General features: G+C 38.3%; 1 protein-coding gene across 23 annotated transcripts in view; it reads left to right on the top strand.

Annotated features, from left to right (window-relative positions):
- The window catches only part of Dlg2 (discs large MAGUK scaffold protein 2), a 1,876,145-nt gene that overhangs the window by 1,308,142 nt on the left and 543,143 nt on the right, over window positions 1–24,860 (top strand). For all 23 annotated transcript variants that reach the window (XM_037207364.1, XM_037206918.1, XM_037206903.1 and 20 more), the window contains one exon: window positions 21,646–21,770. In XM_037207364.1, coding sequence (XP_037063259.1) covers window positions 21,646–21,770 — 125 coding nt within the window. The remainder of the gene's footprint in view (window positions 1–21,645; window positions 21,771–24,860) is intronic.

Here is a 24,860-nt window from a genome sequence, read left to right as displayed (position 1 = left end):
ACTGTGTCTCTGTCTTTGTCTATGTGTGTGTGTCTGTGTGTATGTCTGTGTGTGTGTATGTCTGTGTGTGTGTGTGTGTGTGTGTGTGTGTGTGTGTGTATGTGTGTGGTCTGTCCCATGAGATTATGAGAGAATTAAAGATCAATTTAAACTGGGGATATGTTTTGGTGAAAATACCATTGGTTTAATCATGTTTGTAGCAACTCCTTAAGCCCCTGATATGTGCTTTGAAGGACATCTCCCAAACCACAGCCAGGAAGCCTTTCCTTCTTTATCTAGCATTGCAAAAGTGCAAGACTACATGCCTAATGTGAACCTGTACTCACAAGCTCATAGATCACATGACCTAAAAGAAAATTTAGAATAAAAATCCTAGTAAGCAGAGCCAATCCTGGCCATCAGTACACTGATCTTTTCAACTTTACAGAACATGTCTCCTCAGTGTTCTCCAGGAAAACTGAGTTGCTAAGTAGAACATGTGTGTTCAGGAATTAGTTTACAGATTAATAGTTGAGTATAGATAAGTCAACAGACCTTCTAAAGTTTCTGCATCTTCACTTGGAAATGCTAGAACAAGCCCTGCTCTGATCATCTCTCAGAATTATGAGAAGACAAAATCTGAAAATCATAACAAATGTCCTTTTAAAGATGAGTTCTTAGTGTCTATCTCAGGCTAGCATTGAATTTATAATCTTCTTGCTTTGGCCTCTTAAGTGCTATAAACATAAGTATATACCACCATGCCTAGCTAAAAAAAAATGCTCTTTAAAAGTAATAAAAAATGGATGCCTGGGTGATGACTCATTGTGTTTAGTGCTTACCCTGAAAACATGAAGTCTTGACTTTACATACCCAGGATCCATGTAAAGCCAGGTGTGGTAGCACATGTCTGTAACTCTAGTGCTCCTGTGGTGAGATGGTTGCTGAAGACAAGAGAATCCCCAGAAAGCTATCTACTCTGGTACATGTAGCAAGGAACACATGTGTTGTGCTGCCATGTGGGCATGCATATACACACACATTCATACACATATGCATGCATGCACATCATATACACATATCATACATATTAAAAAATATGAAGAGAGCTGAACGTGTTGCTCCTTGGTACAGTGCTTGCCTGGTATATACAAAGCCTTTGATTCAACCTTCAAAATGACAAAAAAATAAATAAAAATAAATTAATTAAAATAAATAAAGTTAAAGGGAAAAAATAAGCAAAAAAGGAAGAAGATTGACAAATATTAGTTATCAAACTTATTCTGTCATCATCATTTACATTGGCTATCGTGGAGAAATTTTTTCCTAAGACCAGCTGCTGTGTAGTGTGTACCCATTGTTTAAGTGATGTGTGCAGTCACTCAACTGCCTGCTGCATGTCACAAAACTAAGATATGCTGCTGAGAACAAGGCAGGAGCCTAGTAAGATATTACCATCTTCATTTTGTAGAACAGAAAGCTGATACTTGATAATTTTCATAACATTATCCGTGAATCCTTTTTTTAATTTTATAATTTAATTTAATTTTACATATCAGCCATGGATTCCCCTGTCCTCTCTCCCCCCTCCCCACACCCTTCCCCCAATCTACCCCCCATTCCCATCTCCTCCAGGGCAAGGACTCCCCTGGGGATTTAGCTTAGCCCCATAGATTCAGTCCAGGCAGGTCCAGTACCCTCCTCCCTTCACCCAGGCTGAGCAAAGTGTCCCTGCATAGGCCCCAGTCTCCAAAAAGACAGCTCATGCACTAAGGACAGGTCCCAGTCCCATTGCCTGGGGGCCTCCCAAACAGTTCAAGCTAATCCACTGTCTCATTTATCCAGAGGGCCTGATCCAGTTGGGGGCTCCTCAGCTATTGGTTCATAGTTCATGTGTTTCCACTAGTTTGGCTATTTGAGACCGTGAATCCTTTTTAAAAATCATTTATCTATTTAGTTAATTAGTGAGTATATGTTTGTGAGCCCGAGTGAGTTTAGGTGCACCATGTGCATGCAGAAGCCTGTGGAGACATAAAGAGGGCATTGGGTCCCCTGGAACTGGAATTACAAGTGGCTATGAGTCACCATTTGGGTACTGGGAACCAAACCTGTGTTCTCTGCAAGAACAGTCTGCACTCTTAACTGCTTCACCATCTCCAGCCCTGTGAAACCTTTTTGATGTGTAGAAATCCTTTGGTTCATTAGAGCTTCATAAAGTCAGGATTTCACGTGTTCTTAAATCCTTATTTTGCTAAGCCTGTATTTCCTGCATGCCATCCATTGGAGAATAAATATTAAACAAATGAGTGAGTCAATGCATGAATAAATAAGAGTGTGGGTGGAATAGAAGAAAAGTAAACACACACACACACACACACACACACACACACACAGTAACTTTATGATTTGGCATCAATTGTTTGGTGTATATTTATCTACACAGATTCTCCAGCAGACCAGCAACCACACACACTTAAGGACAGACATTGGGAGTCTAGTTATCTAGAAGGTAGCTGCCATATACTCACATCAAGCCATTATACTCGTGAACGCTTTTAAAGACAGCTCAAAATTTTTGCATTATTATCCATACAGAGTAGCTACCTTAGCTTCTTCTGTCTTGTGCTTCTCCTTCTATTTTAATGAGAGCCATGATAAAAGAAATTGCTGAGTACATCCAAACTGCTAAGCTATAGAGACTACTCAGCCTGGATTCTTTGATTAATATTTAATGAAGGAAACATATCTTTGTAGCTCAAATGGCTTAAGTCTAATCCAGTACCATTAGCTACTGCTGTGGTAAAAGTATAATGCAAGGTAGTCTGGATGACCATTTAATTTATCTGGACTCCTGTATTTTTAACTTTATCTTTGATTTACAGATAGGGTTATAGACCCTCTCAGAAGCATTTCCTGGACCTGCTTTAAAATAATGAATGCTAAATTACTATCTGCATATCCTTAGTCATATATTCCCTAACGTTTATCATTTCAAATGTTCTTGGGGTTAAAATAAATGAATGGGGTATAGAAAATTGGCAGCTTTCCTAAATGATTGATGCACTTAACTTTATTATATAAAAGTCTACTAAATTTATTCACTTTCTGATTTCATATTGATGGCTGAAAATTTTTAGCATACTAAGATATCCAAACAATTTTGACACAGTATTAGACTTATAGGGGGGAGACAGGTTTTCAAATGAGTCTGGAAGTGTTGAACATATTTGAGAACATTTTACTTTTCAAAGAATAACAAAGTGTTCGCACCTTTCTGCAAAGCTGTAATTCTCCTCATCCTCTTTGGATGGATTGAAGTTGATTTGGCACTTAGCCTATTCCCTTCTCAGTGTCTTCTCCCTCCCCTCCCAGTAAGCAAGTACAAATTATACTGCCCATGTCAAGCTCATAGATGGAAATGAATGTTCCAGGGTAGAGTTGGTAGGATATACTCATGACAGATAAATTATTTTCTTTCATTATTACACTTGTCCATAAACACACCAGTAATGTTTCAGATAGTGGTCCTTTATGTTATAAATAAGATGATTCTATGTGACCTCATTATAACAGTTCAGGACAAGCATATCAAGTTTTGAAGACTCCTTTTAAATAAATATCTTTTTGAGACATAAAAGACAGGGGCCAGAGATAGCACTTATAAATAAAGAATCTTGTCTAGTGTGTACAAGGCCCTGATTTTGCTTCCCAACACCACACAAACAAATATTTTAAGTAAACTATTAAAGTGCCATGTGTGGGGCATATGCATGCAATGACAGTGTTTGGGGAGGTTGGTCAGGCAGATTTCAAATGTGAGGTTAGACTGGGCTGTAGAATAACTTCCAAGCCAGCTTCTGCTGCCTTGAGAAGCTTTGCTGCAAGAAACATAGGGAGGACATAGGAGTTTATTGTTCTTGGCAAAGGGACATGTGTGAGCTAGGTAAGAATTAGGTTGTTCTCTACAAATATCTTTAAGATATAGCATTTTAATTATAGATGTGGATATCAAAGGAATATGATCCTGATTCACAGTATAAATGCAGTATCTTCAAATAAGTTAATCACTGAATACACAGAATGGATGGATGTACCCATCCAGCTTTCAAAAATCTCTTCTTCATCTGAACACTTCTTCTTCATTCTTCATGTGATCTGAACACTTTGGTTAATAGGCCTGTAATTCTAGCACTCAGGAAGGGAAACATAAGGACCAGGAGTTCAAGGCCATCCTGGGTACTAAGTGATTTTTGAGACTACTCTGGGCTGTAAGAAACCTTGTGCTGATCAAAACAAAATGAACACTTTGCACCTACCATAAAATATACCACTGAAATTTTACCCTAGTATCTACTTAAATAGGAAATATTTCAGCCATGTAGAATTCTACTGTTGTCTTTTAGAAATGTGCTTCTAAGTCATAGTTAAGTGGCATAACACTGATATATATATATATATATATATATATATATATATATATGTATTTGGGAGATTTTACATCACTATGGTATGTTTTATATATGTGTGTGATAAGTATATGAATACAGAGTATATGTGAATGAATTTAAAATGTGAAATTCATAGATAATTAATTTGGTCATAGTACCCTAAACCTGTCATCAGCATATAATCCTATCCATCCTGACTTTGCCATGGTAGTTAAAACCTTTGGCTTCACTGTAGGATGAGAAAGCACTATAGCCTGAGGCAAAGACATTGCCATCTATCATTAAGTGCTGTGAAATAACATTATTTGGATAATAAGGTTTTGTCTCTAAGACCCTGTGCTATGCTTTGTTAAGAGAAATTTGTGCTTTGACCTTCTGAAAGGCTTCTGTTTTAAACCTGGCTGTATTTTCTTTTTTCTGAGGTTGTCACTTTTGCCATCTGCCAGATGTTTCTTCTGGGAGAGAAGAAGCTGTGTGCATAAACCCTTTCAAGAAAGCATCATAGTATGCTTTGCTTGAGATCAAAGGCAGAGCTCCAAAAGCTGGCTCATCTTTCTTCGTGTTGGTGTGGACAAGTACAGGATTTTAAGAATACACTGTGTTGTGTATGTGTATATGCAGAGGATCTGAGGTGGCAGAATGTGGCAGGTCATAGTTATGCCAGAATGAGAATTAGGAACTTGCGTCAAGTAGAATGATTGACCAACGTTTTGCCAGTTCTACCTTTCCTTGTTACTTTGTGTCTAAGGGACACGTCAGAGAAGCTAAGAAAAACTTGGAGACTCCCTCCTTGGTTCCTCATTCCTAAAAATAAAAATTTATTTCTACTGCAAAATAGAAGTAAATACCCATTTACTTACTTCTGACACCCAAAGGATCAGTCCCTTTTATATTCTGAAGTATCCACAGAAGGAACTGTGTACCTTTCTCTTGTACTTCAATTTGTTATTTATTTTACCCTCAGATACAGGAACACTCTGGAGATTGTGCTGAGAATTGAATGTTTTATATTGTGTTTTAAATCCTTAGTCAAATATGAGCTCTTTAGAGAAAATTATTTAGGTAGAACTTCACTCCAGGATATGAAAGGAGACTCTAAGAGCAACATCAAGTAGATTTCAAGCCTCATTTTCTTTAAAGTGTGATTGGATTTGGGGTGTGATTAGGAAATTAGAGGAAACCATGTAGGTGAATTACTTCCTCAGGCTTCCATTGGGCAGATTATTATTCTATTGTACCTCTCCATACAGCAGGAGGCCAACCAAAAGATTTTTTTTTTGAAAGGTGAACTGCTTAATCTTTCAGAACTCATAGAAACAATAATAAACAGGAAGGAACAAGTATTTAAATATACTTGTTCAAGGAATGACCAACATAAAGGCACTGGAGCATTTAACATAGTAATACCAATGAACATGATAAGGCTGAATTTATTTTTTAAAAGAAACAAATATTTTTGTGCACTCTGTGCCTACCATGGTTAGATGTACCCATAATTAGCATAATCCTTCTTCAAGCTTCTAATTATTATAATACAGTACAATAAATGGATTGTATGATACAGGAATAGGTTCAATGTAAGCCAAGGGTACACAGAAACCTTCTCTAAACCTATCTGATGAGTCCTGTGAGCTTTGCATCAGAGATGTTGCCTGAGGTGAGCTTAGGTAAATGAACAAAGAGGATAGAGATAGAAATGCCTTAACTGTGTTTGAGAACTATAAGTAGAGGCAGGGGAAGAGAATGGAGGGAAATGAGAAAGAGCCCATATTTAAGCTGAAGGACCTAAGTAGAGAACCAAGTCTCCTATTTAGCTTCTTTTCATTCTTCTTACATGCATTCATTCATCCTGAGTGTTACAAGCTTGCTGTTACCTACAATGCACCCAGGGCACTTGGAATTTCTATCAACATTATTTTCTGGTATTATAGATCAGAGATTTATGACCTGAGATCATTCCTGACTTCATATTCTCAAAAGACAGGCTAAAAGGTAAATCTAATACACATATCCTCCGAACCTAACATGATGGTAGAAATTGCCTAAGAGACATCAATATGACTACTGCATTCCTGGACACTAACAGAAGACCTTGCCTTTGGTTGTAAAACTGGATTGATATGAGATCAAGTGAGTTTTCCTAGAACAAAGGACAATTAATTGGGGCCCTGGGAGGTAGAATTCAAAGAAAGAAGACAGGAAACTACAAGATGGAAGCTTCAAGGCTAAGAGGCCATATATATAATACATAGAAAGGTATGGTTATAAGATTGAAAAAGAGGAAAGACAGGCAGGGAGTGAGCAATTCTAATACAGAACAAGTTTATTCATGTGGCAGACCTACAGAGGGGAGGCTGTAGTTCAAGAATCCAGACAGAGCCAGGCATGGTGGCACACACCTCTAATCACAGCACTTGAGAGGCAGAGGCAGGTGGATCCCTGTGAGATTAAGGCCAGTCTGATTGATCTACTGAGTCGAGTTTCAGGACAGTTAAGGCTGTTACACAGACAAACTCTGTCTCAAAAGCAAACAAACAAACAAAATATCCAGAGAGTTTGCCATCTGCTTACAGTACAGGCCAAACATGGAGGAAAGAGGATTAAGGATTGAGATTCAGTGGTTTCATTTTGAAAACCTATGGCTGACCATTGGTTGGGGTAACCAGGGAGTGATGAGTTAAAAATTGGCAGATGGTTGTCAGACAGGGTAAGGAAGGATCACCTTATTTTGAGAAAATAGTCATTGTTCAACCAAAATAGAAGAGCTTTACAAAATGGTGTGACCCTGACTAACAGAGTGAGTATAGAGAGCCAGTAATAGTCTTTGCAAAGAACATAAAATTATGGGCTTGTGAGTTGGCTCAGGAGGTAAAGGTACCAGCTAAATAAGCCTTACATCCTGAATTCGATCCCCAGAACCCACATAAAGAAGGATAGAACAAACCCCCCAAAGTTTTCCCCTGTTCTCTACTTTTACCCCTCAGATACATCTTGCACATATACAAAATTAATTATAATAATAATAATAATATAATAATAATAATAATTTTGGTGGTTAGGTTAGACCAAAGCATTAGCCTGTCAGTCTCTGATAAGAGCTACTCTGTACTCCCAAGATGCCTGTCCTTGAACCCTGTGATTTCTCATGAGGGCACACTGTGTCCTCACAGCAGAGGTAGAATGCAAAGAGAGGAGCACTCTCTGTAAGCAGCCCTCTTGTAAATGCAGCAAGTCACTTATGATGGTGAAATCCTCGGGACCAGGTAACCCTGACTGTAGCAGGTCCTTTGGGGCCACCAACCAGTTCTCAAATCATGACACGAGGACTTCATATTAGTTATGAATATCAGCCTTCTTTTATGATTGTCTCACTAGTTGTTATAACTTAAATTAACCTGTTTCTCTTCATCAACATTTTGCCTCTGGGATTTTTACCTTTCTTTCATTTACCTTTCTACTCTGTGTCTGGCTGGCTGGGGTTGCCTGGCTGGCTAGCCCCAGGCATTTCCTTCTCTTTCTCCCATGTGCTCTCTCTCTTCTCTCTTCATGAGCCTAGATTGCTCTCTACCCTCAAGGCCCACCTATCTCTCTACTGCCTAGCCATTGGCTGTTTAGCTTTTAATTAGACCAATCAGGTGCCTTAGGCAGGCAAAGCAACACATCTTTACACCATTAAACAAATACAGCATAAACAAATGAAACACATCTTTACGTAATTAAAGTAATATTCCACAACGTCTGAAAGACCCCTTCACCCAGCATTGTTACATTAGAGATTAAATGTATAATATGTGAATTCTGAAGGATACATTCTGAGACCAGGTAAGATTAGACACTTACCTCTCTACTCTAAAACTCATATTTTTTTCCACATTGTTTGAGTGTTTTACTGATACAGTCATGATGCCTTTAAACTTTATTTTTAGTGTTTACTATAAGCCTGCCACTGTTCTGGAAACAGAATAGTCAATGGTGAACATAACAGGAAAGGTTCTGTCTACTGGAACTTACACTCTAGTGAGGTAGACAGACAACAAATGAATAATCAATTAACAAGACAAGCCTAAATGGTGATAAATGACATGAAGAAAATGGCAGCATGATAAAATAGGGAATGATTAAGGGTAACAGGAAGGATAAATTGCTTATAACCATAACAGGGTTCCTTGAAGTAATAACACAGTAGCTGAAAGGAGAAGGATATGGATACGAACAAATCTAGAAGTAGATACAGTAGTAAATACAAAATCCCAAAGAAAAGATAACCTTGAAATATCAGAGCACAATAAAGTGGACACTGTGGCTAAAGCTCAATGAGGAGAGAAATACAAGAGGACTTCAAGGAGGAAGCAGGTTTTTATGACTTAAATTTCTTCCAACCCCCAAAGAAGTTAAAAGATTTACTTATAACCCAAATCTTGACATTTCAAGGAAGGCAACTATTCTGAAAGGGAACAGCAATACCTTTATTCTATGTTTTTGTTTCTGATATGGAAACAGTGTCCATTTGCTTCCAGGAGATAAGATGTTGGCAGTGTGTAGGTTTTATGGGTGGCATTAAGGAGTTAGGGATTGCCTGGATGCCAGTGGACTGATTATGAGGCTACTGACAGTGGTGGATGAAGGTTTAGATTCCTGTGCCAAAGGAGTGTTGCTCCCAAAATAGCTTGGAAACTTACAAATGATGTCTGTTAGCAAAGGAAACAAGCTCTGCAGATAAATTTGGTCATAACACAGTCGGGGCTTTGGAACCTGTACCACTGCTAATAGTCCTTGCAACTTTCAAATAATACAAAGCTGGAGATATGTAACAGCCGCAGGAAGCCCTTTGATGGATGAAACACATGGTCCAAAGAATGGTAAGCCACAGCAGGAATAGGAGAAGTTCAGTAGATTGCAATTGGTCATCTGAAAATATTTTTAAAATCTTAGCACATTTGCAGAAAAGCAGATCATATGGGAAACTCTTGTGCCTCTGAGGCTGGTACTTTCCACCATGCCCTGAGTTACTAATACTATTAATTGGATAAGAATTAAACTGCAATGGATCCATCTGCTGCCTCAGCTCCTTTGATTCTGTTACAACCTGTGAAAAATTGATGCAAATTAAGGTTGATTTCAAGAGCTAATACTGTTGACTAATATGTTAAGAACTAGATACAAGTAGGTTTGGGTGCAGTTAATGAGCTCCAAAATATCTCATGTTAAATGGTTAGAGTATTATAGAATGTTTACAATAAAACTTCTTACCCATTTTAGTCTGAGGACCCTTTTAATATCCAAATTTGATTATATTGTGTATTAAATTATTCATTATATTATAAATTAGGATTGAGTGTTACATTTAATTGAGTTGTTGGCCAAAGGGGTCCCATGTGAACCCCAAACAACCCAGGCTGTTGCCAAGACTATATAGGCTGCTCTCCACAACTAACAGCAAGGCTGCATTGCTGAAGACAACACTACTTAACTCATTGAACATGGAGATGTCAGCTGATGCATACATAGAGCCTTCACCCCTATATGCTAGCAGCTTGGTATGGGAAGGTACATAAACACCAAACCAGCCACAAACCCTTTGATCTATGATGGTGTCCTGCTTGCAAGCTACACTAGAGCAGTGATGGCACTAAGCTGTAGAAGAAACCAACCAATATCTGATTTAACTTAAGGCCCACTCCACAAAAGGGAACCCCTACCTGACACTGCTTGCATGACCAAGAACCTGAGACTAGATAGCCAAAACACATTTGTAAAACCAAATACTGTTCTAAAATATATGTAGCAATAAAATGACTCCTAATGACATTCTGCTATAACCTTAGATCAATGCCTCACTCAGCCATCATCAGAGAAGCTTCTTCTTGAAGCATATGGGAACAAAACAGAGACTCACAGCCAGACATTATGCAGACAGTGAGAGACCTTAGATCACTCAGTCCTAAACATGATTTGTCCATCAAATCCCTCCACTAGGGCTCAGGGAACTCCTCAGAAGAGGAGGGGGAAAACTCTTTCTTGAAGATCAAAGCCTGTCCATTTGATCATGAAATTACAGCCATCGTGGTCTAACCACCTCCCAGAGCATCTGAAATTGCTTCACTGAGGACCAGGCTTTCAACAAATGACATCTGGGGAGCATCTCAACTTCCCTAAAGGCATATTAGGAAAACCTTTATAAGAGCCTGAAGGAATAGAGGACACCAAGAAAACAAAACCTTCTAAGTGAACGAGGTCCACACACATATGAACTCACAGAGACTAAGGTAGCATGTACATGTTTAATTATGTTTTACATGTTTAATAAAATTCCCACCCTTTCGCTCCTCCTGTCTTCCCTTCAAAACAAGAAAGATTAGTTCTTTTGATTGAAGCAAATATAGAAGGCAAAGTGTTTGAATGGGAAAAGATGCTCTAAGTTTCCACAAATGGTGGATAATTTTTGATACTGTACCAAAACCTGGCCAATGATAAGGATTTTTATTTTAAATTCCTTTATATCATGAACCGCAAAGCTATTTCAGTGAGCATTTTGAACTATTTTAACTAAAATTCATTCATATCTCTTGTAATATAAATAAACCTTTTCTCATATATTCCAGAATATTATGTACTGGTTAACTGAAAAATACTGGTTCATTGAGTCATGAATCATACAAATATTGATATTCTTCCTATGCAATATAAAAATAATTCATATTTGTTTACATTGCTACTGATCTTAGGAAAAAAGTTGTGTTGGGAAGGTGTCAGTTATGCTTATGATGGCAAGATCAAGATCTACAAACCAAAATATTTTCTTTAAAACTCAAGATTTACTGTTGATCACACATGTTATTAGTTGTTTTTTGTTAAAACTTACTCCATTCCATTTCAGAAAAGTTTCAGACAGATACAGAATATGGTATAAACAATATCTGTACATCAGTCCTTCAAGAGAAATAATGTTCAATGAAATTTTTATTAGTTTAGTTTACAGTACAAACAATTTTCCATTTAAAAAATTTCAATGTAATAAACAACTATAAAAAATTATGTCTAGTGTGTTATTCAACACATTCAGTGTGATAGTAGTAAAATCAAATAAAAGAAGAAAGATTGATTTGGACTTATAACTTGGAAGTCTCAGACATGGTCCCTTGATGCTCCTGTTTCATGGCCTGTGGTGAAGGCAGAACATCACAGCAGGAAGCATTTGATGGAGTATATTGGTCACCTTTTGGTAGCTTAGAAAGAAAGTAGTGACCAGGAAGAAAAATAAACCATTCAAGGTCATGAAGCTAATGACTTATTTCCTCCCTCTAGTATGACTTCCCTAAGTTTCCACCCTCCCCCAATAGGCCAGTAAGCCTGTCCATTTGATCATGAAATTGCAGCCATCGTGGTCTAACCACCCCAGAGCATCTGAAACTGCTTCACTGAGGACCAGGCTTTCAACAAATGAGATCTGGGGAGCATCTCAACTTTCCTAAAGGCATATTAGGAGAAATTTGTTTTTGTGAGTGTATGATAGTGAAGGACCCCATGACTTCTATTGTATGTTGATGCTGTTACCATGTCTTTTACTAAAACACCAGCAAACAGTATTTAGTATTGTTCTTTTTTCACCATCCTCAAACAGCACAAAAAAAATAAATCACATCTTGTTTGATTTTAGTTTTTTGCTAATTTACAAAGGAATAGCTTTTACTGTTAAACTTTCATTCATACAAATCATGCTACTTAAATATATTTGAGTGTTAGTAATTTACATCTAAATCCAAAGTTGTTATTTGTATTGTTTAGGCAAAGACTGGTCAAGTTCTAAGGCAAAAAGTGCTTAGAGATGGGATGAAACACACATGGCAGTAGTTAATTACAGTGCTCACATTTTGCATGCGTACAAAGGACTTGTACTAAACAGGTTTTTTTTATTACACTTACTTATTTTATGCCGGGGGTGGGGGTGCATGTGTATGGGTGCATATCTGTAGAGATCAGAAGACATTTTTGGGGGGGGGGCACAGTCTCTTTCCTTCTACCATGTGGATCTAAGGGATTGAATTTATGTCATCAATCTCAGTGCTAGGCACCATTATCCATCCTCTGAGCCATCTCACTCTACCACATGGTGTGTGTTCATTCCCATGCCTACTAGCCTAGTTAAGATGAGTGAGGGTAGGAGTAAGAGATGAAGACCTCCTAAATCAGAGTCTCCACTAGTTATTACTCTACTGCCATTTTAAGTAGAATTCTGTTAAGAGAATCACAATCTACTGTTATGAGAATGCAGATCTATAGTGCTGCTCAAAAATGCTAGGATAAAAGAATGACATGTTGGGGTGGGTAGCACTCATTGTCAACTTGGCAAAACCTTGTCGCCTAGAAATGTGTCTCTGAGTGTAGTGTGGAAAGACAGAAGCAGAAAGATTCCTGCACTGGAGATGGCACCCTTCCCTTGCCAGAGGATCCTTAGAATGTGTTTGAATAGAGCACTAGAATGGACCCATGCCTTAATTGCTCTCTACTTCCTGAGAGCAGTGTGCCCAGCTGTCTGGAGACCTACCACACAGGCCTTTCCCCCAAAGAAATGGACTATAACCTGGAAGTGTGTTCTAGAACAAACTCTTTCTCACCTAAGTTACTTTTGTTCAAGTATTTTTTTTTCCACCACAAATAGAAATTAAGACCAGGGTAGTTAATATCAGAAAAAAAAAATTTAAAGGGATTGATCATTTTAGAACTATTCTCACAGTTTGGTAAAGAATAAAATATCAATTTCAACAGTTAGAAGATTGCAAAAATTGCTACTGAGGAAACAAGAAAGATCATACACATTGATGTTTAAAGAGAAAATGAGAAAAGTATACTTTGGAAACACAATGAATCTCTGTTTATATAAAGTGATGAATAAGAAACAGGGAAGTTAGTTGGGATAAAGGAAGGAGAATCAAGATAGTCTGAAACAAGAATAGTTTCTAGTAGTAGATGGATCCAGAGAAAGCCAAGGACACATTTGAATATTGTGACATTCCCTCCATCTGAGGACCCAGGTAGACCACAGGTTTTTGAGAAGAGGTATTGAATCCTTTATGTTATTTTGTTTTTAGAGTCTGATACAATATTGAATCCATAGCATTTACTCAGATAAATGTGGGATTAATGAGATGATTCAGCCATTATTCTTTTTATGGCAAAATTAAGTAGCCTCCTTCACCTGACCTTTCCTTCTTAGCTCAGTCATACAAATGCATTTGATTTTTTTCCAGTTTAGTTTAACTCAGCAAACATTTACTGAGCATTTGCTTTCTCAAATTGGATTGAAATCAAGAAATGTCACTGGAAATGCAGTGTGGACCCGTCTTCTAAATGCTGATAATTTAAAGGAAAAGATATTTGTGTTACGGTTTCTATTGCTGCAATGAAAGACCACAGCCAAAGCAATTTTTGGAGGGAAGGGTTTACTCAGCTTGCACTTCCATATTGCTGCTCATCACCAACGGAGCTGATGTAGAAGCCACGGAGGAGTGCTGCTTACTGGCCTGCTTCACATGATTTGTTCAGCCTTCTTATACAACACTAGTCCAGGGCTGGAACCACCCATAATGGCCTGGGCTTTCCCACATTGATCACTAATTAAGAAAATGCATTAGAGCTGAGTCTTATAAAGGCATTTCCTTTTTTTTGTTTGTTTGTTTATTTGTTTTTTGGAGACAGGGTTTCTCTCTGTAGCTTTGGCACCTTTCCTGGAACTCACTCTGTAGCCCAGGCTGGCCTTGAACTCACAGAGAGCCACCTGCCTCTGCCTCCTGAGTGCTGGGATTAAAAGGGTGTGCCACCACCACTTGGCTGAAGGCATTTTCTTAGTTGAGGCTCCTTCCTCACTGATGACTTGAGCTTGTGTCAAGTTGACATAAAACCAACCAGTACAATGGTCAAGTAGTTTTGTATTCAATTTGTGTTATGCCCAAAGTTATGCAGAAGCATAGAGGGAAGCTCTGCTTTGTCTCCATGAAGCAGCTGGAGAACACATCACAGATAACAGATGAGGTGGGGTTTCTTATTGGAAGATAAATTGAGTACTGAAGAGAGGGAAAGCATTCTAGGCAGAAAAGCAATTCTGTTCAGTTAAGTTCATGCAAGAATTTGTTCAGTTCTTTCCATATCCATGTACTAAGTGATTCTGGCACAGAAAATGCATAACTGAATTGTTATGCTCTGAATGGATGTTGGCAATTGAATGTGGCAGGTAAGGATGTAAGCAAGTACAGTACAATGTGCGGTATGCAAAAATGTGTTGTAAAACAGTTACAAAACTATGTAGAGCAAATGAAGGGAAAATCTATACAGAGTCAGGAACTTCATGTGCTAGCAAGGGGATATGTGAGGCTCCACAGGGAAAGCAGAAATGAATCATGGCAATAGTGAGCAGTTTACAAAAGGCTGACCCTGAACTCTGTCTCTGGCTTGCACATGTTTTCTTTCATCCTCACAATGTTGAGCTGTGTGGCAGCCATGAGAATGTGCTTCCCAGACTGCCAACTCCAGGAGCATAATTCACAGGAGCCCAGCTGCAGTACTATGAAAGCTGAAATTTATTCTGAAGTTTGCCCCAAGGCCATTATTCCCAATGACTGCTCTGAACAGCCAATGACTGAGTGCTGCAGGGCTATAGAGGTAGGGTGCATTCTGGGAGACAGAAGAGTCATCTCATCTCGTGTATTCCTCAGAGGCACTCTAGAAGGTTATTACCTGATCTCCTTCCTATTCTCTTTCACTTTGTGGGAGGGGGAGTCCGAATGCATGGTTACATCTTGGCTCTCCCAGCATCTTCTGGCCTTTTCTCCATCTTCTTTCACAGTCATTATTTCCCTTAATAAAATTGCCTCATTTAATCCCATCTTGACACATGCTTCTCAGAGGACTTAAAATAACACATACTGTATGTGTGTATAGGGGGTGGTGGAATTCTAACATTCACATTTGATATTTCATTTAAGAAAGAGTAATTCCTGGGTTCCTTCAAGGAAGAAAAATAATCCAACAGCAGGCCCGTATTTCAGAGTTGTTGTTATATCAGACGGCTGAGGAAGGGCTCTCCCCTTTAGATGAAAGGGACATGGTCACCCCCTACTTTTGACCACACCCACTGCAAAGACTATTTGTCATTTTGCTTCATTCTTGTTCCTCCGTTCTTATATCTCCTAAGCCCATCCCCCTCCTCGATATCCTTTTACATTTTTAATCTCCATGGGCTTTTAAGCTTGATAGTCATCATTGAGGTCACACCCCGAAGAGAGGGAAGGGATAAAGTGCTCATGAGATGGTGGAGTGGAATAAAGACCGGAAGAAGGAAAGGCAGTGAGAGCTGATGAAGTCTGAAAGTGGGGAGGAGGTGATGGAAGTTGAAAGACACTGTTTATAAGGAATAGCTCAAATGGACAAGATCTGTGTGTTTAATAAAATGTGTGGACCGATGGGCAAGCGGGAGTCAAGGATAACTATCATAAGATGTCCCAGTTCTTTCCTAAATCTGTGCACACACTGTTCTAAACAGAAGTCTTTTTAAATGATTTTTCTGAGAACTGCAGCAGATGCATCATTAAAAATAAATGACTTAATGGCAAGATAAGAGAAGCTCCAATTGCAACCAACCTACACTGAGAAATGATCAAGAAACTAAGACACTTTGTTGAAATTTGTGAGAAATATGTGTCTGTTTCTAATGGCATTACAGGATGTAAATGTTCCTGGAACTTCTTTTAGATATTTTTGCAATAACCCTTTTTATTTTACTTCCCTCAAAGAAGTCATTGCCTAGTGCCTACAATATGGAAATCACTCAATGATTATTGCCAAGTAATTATTATTCTTTTTCAAGGTACCAGTAATTTTCCTTCCTCTCTGTTGGCACCAACAGTTCTCTCAAACTCAATTAACATTCTAAATGAACTTGATTTACTTCTTCTAAATTTGCTTTCCCATCTTGCATGTGCCATTGTGAGCACTGTGCTAGTCTCCACATCATCTGCTTCCATCTGATTGGCAGCTTTGTAACATGGCTGTTATTCTCTCCATTTGACAGAAAAGAAAACTAGACTCAAATTTGAGAATGGCAGAATGGATAATCAATTTCATGTCCAAATGCTCCAACTCCATGCTTATTTACTAATGTCCTTCTAAGCCAAGAGTTCTAATATATTCCTATAATCCCAGTTACTTGGGTGTCTGGGACAAGAGGATGGCAAGATTAAGGCTATGCTAGGTAACTCGGTGACACTTCTCTTACAATAAAAAGGACCAGCAATGTGGCTTAGTGATAGAGTGTTTGCCTAGCATACTCAAGATCCTGGATTCAATCTTCAAAACCTACCACAAGACACTAGATGAAAGTAGGAGATTTGAACTTGGGCTTGTGCAAAAACTGTTTTGACCCACTGAGTGATTTTCCTAGCCCATCACACTATTTTAAACCATGTATCTGTTATATGGATGTTTGACTTCAGGAGTGTGTGTGTGTGTGTGTGTGTGTGTGTGTGTGTGTGTGTGTTTCTTTAGAAAAATAATGCCACAACAAAGCCTTGCACATATCTATAGCTATTTCTCTGAGATAAATTCCTAGGACAGGATTACAGAAAATAGTATTTTTAAATAAGAATTTAATTTCTAAATTACAAAAAAAAAAAATTATGTCTGTAGAACAGTATACAAAAGCATAAGATTGTGTTATGACTTATCTTTCTCTTTGACAATGTTTTTGAGGAATAATTAAAAAAAAAAAAGAGGAGCCTTCCTAGGGATGTGGTGTTTGTAACACTGGCAACTGTCAGTTGTTGCTTGTTTGCTGAGAGGAAATACTGCTGACACATGAAGCAGCAAGAAGAACCATTTAACTAGACAATGGCCTGGGCTTTTGCAGGCAGTCAGCAAATGTGGAGAACTGGTGACCAAGAGAACGAATGGTACCAGTGCCACACATCAATCATGGAGTCTTCCCAACTCCCTGTACACAAAAGCCGACCGAGAACCCTTTACAGGCGTTGCCCTCACCAGCAGGACACCTCTAGTTTCTACTGATGGCGTTGGACTTCAACATTCAATTTATTAGCCACAGTTTTCAGGATCTAAGAGTGTCAGCCAGAGGTCATTCCGTTCCCATGGAGAGATGCCGCTTAGAAAAGGAAAGAGCTGAGACCTGCCCCTGCAGCCAGAAGCTCTGGGACAGTTGTCAGGGGATTGAAATGACTCAGCCATGGAGAGCTGCAGGCAGCTTTTTCTTAGTCTGCAATCCTCTGTGTGTTGCAGGCTGGTGGCAACAGCTGGGAGAAACACAAAGAGAGGGGGAAAGCACTTCTAATCAGTTTCTACCTAAATTCAGACAAACCTCTCCTAAAACGCACAGTGACTAACCAGGCCTGTCAGGAAGACTGATTTTAGTAGGACTACAAAAGCTTTTGAGAATTCTTGAGATCAGAAACACAAGGCATGTTAACTTATGTTTATATCTACATCTTTCCATTGTGGATTCCCCATCCATTCATCCTTTTCCATGGAGTGAGTTTGGGGTCAGGGAAATGAATAGTATGGAATACAAGAACCACCAAATGCTCTGTATGGTACTCAGTTCTCAAAACAGTGGTTAAGTGTTCCTTTTTCATTGTCAGAGCAGTTACTTTCGAGATTTGTTGAATCACAGGATGTTTTTAAAACACAGTAGTGATCAACTTTGCCTTCTAAAATATTTTAAAACATTTCCTTTTCTCCATTGCAAGAGTAGTTTTCCTGCATCTAGTCAGTATCCCTAAAGAAGCCCCTAAAGTCATCCATCTTCATTCTCAATAGATTTTTGAGGCCTTATACTTTTTGAGTAGTCAGCTACTTTGTGAGTGAAAGGTCCCCCAGCACTTCCCCAACTTGGACATCCCTACACCATTGTTCCTTCTGGAGCTAAGCCACAATCTGAATATTCAAGCCCTACCATTTTCATTCTTACATCCATAAATGGCTTCTACTTCCACAGTTCATTCCTCAAGGAATTATAGACTTCAAATGTGTCCTGTGTGAGTCTTCTCTTTAGTACAATTTGTGCACATTCTCAGTAGGTGTTTCAACTAATCACTCATTCATGAAATCTTTATTAATAATTCTGTGTGCCAGATAAGTCTCCAAGAGGAAGTAATCTGTTTCTACATTGAGCATAGCTTGAGAATATGAGACCTTAAAGCCCACCCCCACAATAAGGTCATACCTACACCAACAAAGCCACACCTCCTAATAGTGCCATTCCCTGTGATCTTATGGGGCCAATTACATTCAAACTACCAAATGCACTGTTCTTACAAACTCCAGAGCCTGCTTCCAGGCATCTGTTCCAGTCAGCTCTGCTAAAACTCCAGCCCCAGGAGCACTTACAACCTCTTCAGGCCTCCCAGGACACTGCACTCATGTGCACAGCCCAAACACAGTTTATTTCCTATTGCCTGTGAATCAATATGCAGAACTCTCAGCTCTTTCTCCAGCACCATGTCTGCCTACATGCTGCCTGCCATGACAATAATGGACTAAATCTCTGAACTGTAAGCCACCCCAATTAAATGTTTTCCTTTATAAGAGTTTCCATGGCTGTGGTGTCTCTCCACAGCAATAGAAAGCATAAGACAGTATGCATTCTTAATAGCTAATCATCTGCATTCCCTCTTTTGTATTTTTAGAGATATGCATGTTTACTTTGGATACATATTGTTATTTGTGGTTATCTAAATCTATCTTCAGTGTTTTTCCTTATTTTTGGAGTCAATAGCTTTAGATTTACTTATAAGAATATACAGAATTTATCTTTTTGTCTTTTGTATACTCTACTTAGCATAGTGTTCCCTAATTCTATGTGATTGCAAATGATAAGATCACTTCCTTTTTGTAGGTTGAATATCATTGTATACCAAATTCTCTTTGTCCATCCCCTCCATGATGCATATTTACTTTGACCATGAAAGTTGACTTTTTTGCGAGCAGAGTCTTGTTGTGTCAGCCAGTGTGGCCTAGAACTCATGATCCTCTTGCCTCTGACACTCCAATATTGATATTACAGGAATGTGTCCATAGTTCTGGATTGTTATTTTGCTCAACACAGCATGAGGACATAGAGATCTTGATATACATATCTAAGTTTCTACACATTGATGTCAAAATGTCAGGAGAATAACAAGAAGAAGGAATGCTGGAGCTTTGTTAACTCTGTTTTCAGTTTCTTGAGGAATTTACTCCTGTTTTCTGTGATGACTGTACTAGTTCACATTCCCAACAATAGTACATAAGGCCTGCTTTCTGCCACATTCTCTTAGCACTTCTTTTGTCTTCATAATACCTATTCAAACACTTGTGAAGTGAAACTGCTTTGTGGTTTTCATGTGGCTGGAGTTGGAGTTCTAATGGTTATAAACTACCTAACATTGGTTCTGGGAATCTGACTCAGGTTCTTGGAAGGAGCAGAATATGCTCTTAATGGCTGAACCATCTATTCAACCCTTCTAATTTTTCATGATTTATTTTAGTGTGTGTATGTGTGTCCATGGTATTATCTGTCATGTGTCTACAGGTGCCCACATACAAAATATAGAATTTTACTTGCTTTTGACTAATGTTAAATTTTAAGCTTTTAATATAAATATACAACTGTGGAAGGAACCCTCAAAAATTCACTTATCTTAAATTCATAAATTAAAGAGAGTGCTAAGCCAGGGCTGGAGAGATGGCTAGGTGTGTAAGAGTACTTGGTGCTCAAATATGTGTTATTCCTCACCTAGGAAGAAGACCTTGGATTCACAGCACACATGGGCATAGACACACTCACCTGCAGCCTCAGCAATGGTCATGGGAAAAGACAGAAGGTTGGCAAGGCTTGTTGGTCAGTCAGCCAGCCTAGGTAAAAAATGACAAGCTTCAGGTTCAGGGAGGCCCTGTCTCAGGGGAAGGTTAGAAAGTTATAGAGGAAGGCATCCAACATTTTCCTCTGGTCTCTTCAGGTGTACACATATGTGTATGTACCCCCACCCCTGTATGCACACACAAGCACACTCACAAAAAAATGGCTAAACATTACCTTGACATTTATTGTAGCATAACTATCAATTTATAGCTGACTTTATCTTGACATTGAGGTTTTATGACTAATTGAGTGCCCTAATTAATTTCTCAGGATTAAGTGTTAAACTCTTACTCTTTATCTGTTTTTACCCCAGAGTGAAACTTAATCAAGCAGTCATAAATTGAGTAAGCTCTATTTGTTGTACTAGCATGAACATAATTAAATATGCATCAAAAAACCTGTGAAAGAAGTGATGGCATATGATCTCAGTGAGATATACTTTACCATTTAAAATCGTTGATTTTAAAAGTGCCTAGATGTACAGAAAGGACTTAAAATATAATATGAACTGGAAAAACATCAGAACACAACTGTGGAAACAGAATGTAACCATGGTGATATGGATTAAAGGGGATATGTAAATAAGAAATGTTTGGAGATGATAAGTGAATTTTGAGGGAATTTTCATTATGCCTTATTTTTGGAAGGTACATGAATATTGGATGTCAATTACTGTAATCTAAAGAAGTATGAAAAGTTTATTAGAATGTGAAGTACTCACACGTTCATACTGAAGAAGTAGCACAAAGCTTGTCTCTTGCCAGTGCAAATAAACCTTGTGCATCATTGGAAGCATTTTGTGTGGCTCTAGATGGGAGTCCTGCCTTCTGAAGTCTGAGTGTGTTACTTACATAGGAACCATTTATTTGACAAATAATTCATACAGCAATAAAAGTAAAAGCAACAAGGCAAAGCCACACAAATTTCACTATTCTAACACATTTTCGTTTTTATATATCTTCTTTCTGTTTTTCATGTGGATGTGTATTTTCACAGCTGATACTCTAAGGATTCTTTGCATTTCCCATGTACTTAATTTTCAAATTCTCTTTGTAATGAACTCATGGCTATCTTAATTGCTTCATAAAAACAGCATTATTAAGTAAAAATTATGCCACTCTTTGAGTTATTACAAAGCAAAGACATAAGAGTTCTGACCTTGCTCTGTTTGCTGACAGAGAGCTTTATGTCTTTGTAGGTAAGACTGCTACTACCAAATTTCCATTTGAGTAGTAACATGATAACATAAAAAGCAAGGGGAACTGGGTTTTAGATGATAGCATGTCATTCAATATCCACTTATTGTTCCTACAGGGAAATTCAGGCCTGGGATTCAGTATTGCTGGAGGGACAGATAATCCCCACATTGGAGATGACCCTGGCATATTTATTACGAAGATTATTCCAGGAGGTGCTGCGGCAGAGGATGGCAGACTCAGGTAAAGATTGAAAGCATGAAAATGACTTGGGGGTTGATCCACTGCATCAGTGAGTCACATTTGTACCTTTAGAGAATGATAATTCTATAAAACTTCTGGACTTAGAAGGTTATCAAAGCTTCCTATAGTGACTCCGCAAATCTCTTCGTACTTGCTGAATTTCAAGTCATATTTAATTTGTGCATGTTGATAGCTACCAAATGTGACATTGGATCAGACATTTAGGGAGGGGTTATAGATACAGCTTTGATTCTCATAGGACCCTCTGTCTACTTGGAAGGAGTAACAATATGAATTAATGAGTCAGCAATGTAGTATCTAGAATCAACACTGTACACAGCATTAGGAAATCATGTGCTGGTGTGGATACCGATACAGAAGCATTCTTAGGGTATTCTATAGATGTTTAGAGAGAGTCAGAGAAACTCTCCTATTGGAAGGTTCTAGATCTTAAAATATAATTGGATAGTACATTAAGTAAGTGCATAAATTTAAGCTGGAACATGGAGAATAAGCAAACTGTCTGGGAGAATAAAACAAGAGCAGCTTGCTTTGGAAGAAGACTAGGTACTGAGTTTAGGGAGTAGAGCCTAGATAGCACCCAGGGAAAAGCAGTAGCTGCTGGAGCTAGGCCCTACTCTGTTAGAACCTAGAAATAAGTTGTGAAAATAAGAATCACCCATATGGAGCAATTTATATAAATTTTATAAATAATATAAAATGCAACTGGTAATTAAGAACAACCTCTAAAAGGCATAAAATAAATAAGGCTTCAGAAACTTATGGAAGCCATCCTATACATAGTTTATATATTATGTAGTATATAATATAAAATAATGTTTAATACATAATATGACACTACCTGCTTAAAGATCCTCATAGGCCAAAATGATTTAATTATAACAATACATTTTAAAAATTACTTTTTAAACAAAATCTCACAATATAGGCAAGGCTACCCTCACACTTGTAGAACTATTCCTTCAAACTGTCAAATGCTGGGATTATAATCACATTCCACTACACCTGGTTAGATCTTTATGTCATCTATGATGTAGCTATAAGTGGCTTAATAAATGCTTGCTAAATGTATGCCTTTGATATTAATAAGTAAATGGAGAAGAAGAAAGAGGGAAAATTGACCTAGGGTGTGGAAGGATGTTGAAGGAGGTAATTCATGAGGCTTGTGAAAGACTATAAGGAAGATTTTTCAAGGATTGCTGGGGTGCAGATTTTACTGTAGGAGAAAAAAGAAGAGCACATTCCTGCATGCAACAGGAACAGCTGGGACCATATAGTGAAATCAAGAGAGAGAATATCACTAAGAAAAAAATATCAGTCATAAGACAAATTCCAGCTAAAGAAATAAAGTTCTGGCTGAAGGAAGGCTACAGTGATAAGATATTAAAGGGCAGAATGTGATATCCAGGGAGAAGAGTTTCTGCCCAATTGATTCAGGACAATTCTTGCTGAAACTGAACTGAGTGGGCTAAAGCCAAAGCTCATGATCAAGGCCTCCAGAGAGAGAGCTAAGGGGATGCTTGTTCTAGTTTGGTAAAGAACTTAGTCTGGCAGCTAGTTAAGGCAGGTCCTGTGGATAAAGATGACATTGGCCAGCATGGCATAACATTGAGAAATGTAACCTGAGTAGCAGGAATATAAACTTCATGTCCTGGCTCAGTCTGTTTTCATTAACCATGAATAACCTGTTCTGCTATTTTTGCTTTGAAATAGGAAAAGACACTTGTTCCCCAACAAACTGTTCTGATACAGTGGTTACATTAGACAGCTGCAGCCTTGCAGCTCAGAGAGGGGAGCTGTGGTTTTGTTTTTGCTGTTTGTTTGTTTTGTTTTGTTTTGTCTTGTCTTGTTTTGTTTTCTCAGGTTCATTTGCAAGTGGTTTTATCCAGAAAAAAGTTCCATAGGAAATGCATGCTTTGTGACAATTAAATTTCCAAGTTGAATTGAATGGTTTTCAGAGATGAAATATCCATGTTGAACAGGCAGAGATTTGAAACACATGTGAGTGTGACTCTGTAAGTCAAGAGGAGATTGTGTTTGAATCATAGACAGGCTCCATTTTATATGTTTAGACATGAGCTGGGTATGCTGACTTATGCCTATAATCCTAGCATTTGAGGTGGTGGTGCAGGAGGATGGCCATGAGTTTGAGGCCAGCCTCAGTTAAAGGGTGATTTCCAGGCCAACCAAGGCTACACCATGAGACTACCGCAATGAGAGTGGAACAGGTGAAAAAGAAACCAAACTGGTTATGGGACTACTTTAGAAATCCTTAGGCCTTGATCAGCATCCTCAAATGTTTGCAATGTGAAACAGGAGGACTGTTCACCTCCTAGTAAGCTCTGCCTCTGGGTTTGAGATGTAACAGTCACTATGTTACCTGCTTACCCTGAAGTTAGGAATAGATAACAGCATTTCTGAGAGAACTGCTTCTTGTTGCCTGCAGTCATGAGTGGAAATCTCATGTCTACAGAAATGAGAAATTATAATCCTTGAAAACTTAATTCAATAATTGTTACACATAATCCTGAGAGGTAACATTTGTAGAACCTTCGTTATACATGGAACATTCTTATTTATATCCTGAGCTACAGTTTCCTTGATTCTGATCTCTGTTTATTAGCCCTTATTCTGGCCTCCCAGCTCTGCCTGAAAAATCTGAAAAGCTCTGCCCCATGCTCCTCCTGAAACAATAAGATATACTTAGTCTCTAATGTAGAGTACATTCTTTGTCTGTATGAGAGAACTCTTGGGTCTCCTCTTCATTTTGGTAGATCCTTCAAATATTACTAAGGCTGCTCCCTCCCATGTTCTTGACTGATGTAAGGACATCTAGAGTTCAAAGACAACTATCAGCTGAAAATCTGACTTGTGGTTTAAATATAGACTATGAAAACTGGGGAGGAAATCATGTCCAAGATCCACATTTTATGGAAGGGGAAACTGAGGCTAGGAAGAGTGACACCCAAAAGCATAAAGTATTTGACATAAAACATCAAAATGTTTTGATTCCAATAATGAGCGATCTGAAGTACTGTCAAGAAAGAATAATACACAGGTCCAAACTAA

This window comes from Peromyscus leucopus, chromosome 1 (genome assembly GCF_004664715.2).
Source record: "Peromyscus leucopus breed LL Stock chromosome 1, UCI_PerLeu_2.1, whole genome shotgun sequence".
NCBI lineage: Eukaryota > Metazoa > Chordata > Mammalia > Rodentia > Cricetidae > Peromyscus > Peromyscus leucopus.
Note: the sequence above shows the minus strand (reverse complement) of the source record. Positions and strands in the feature narration are given on the sequence as shown.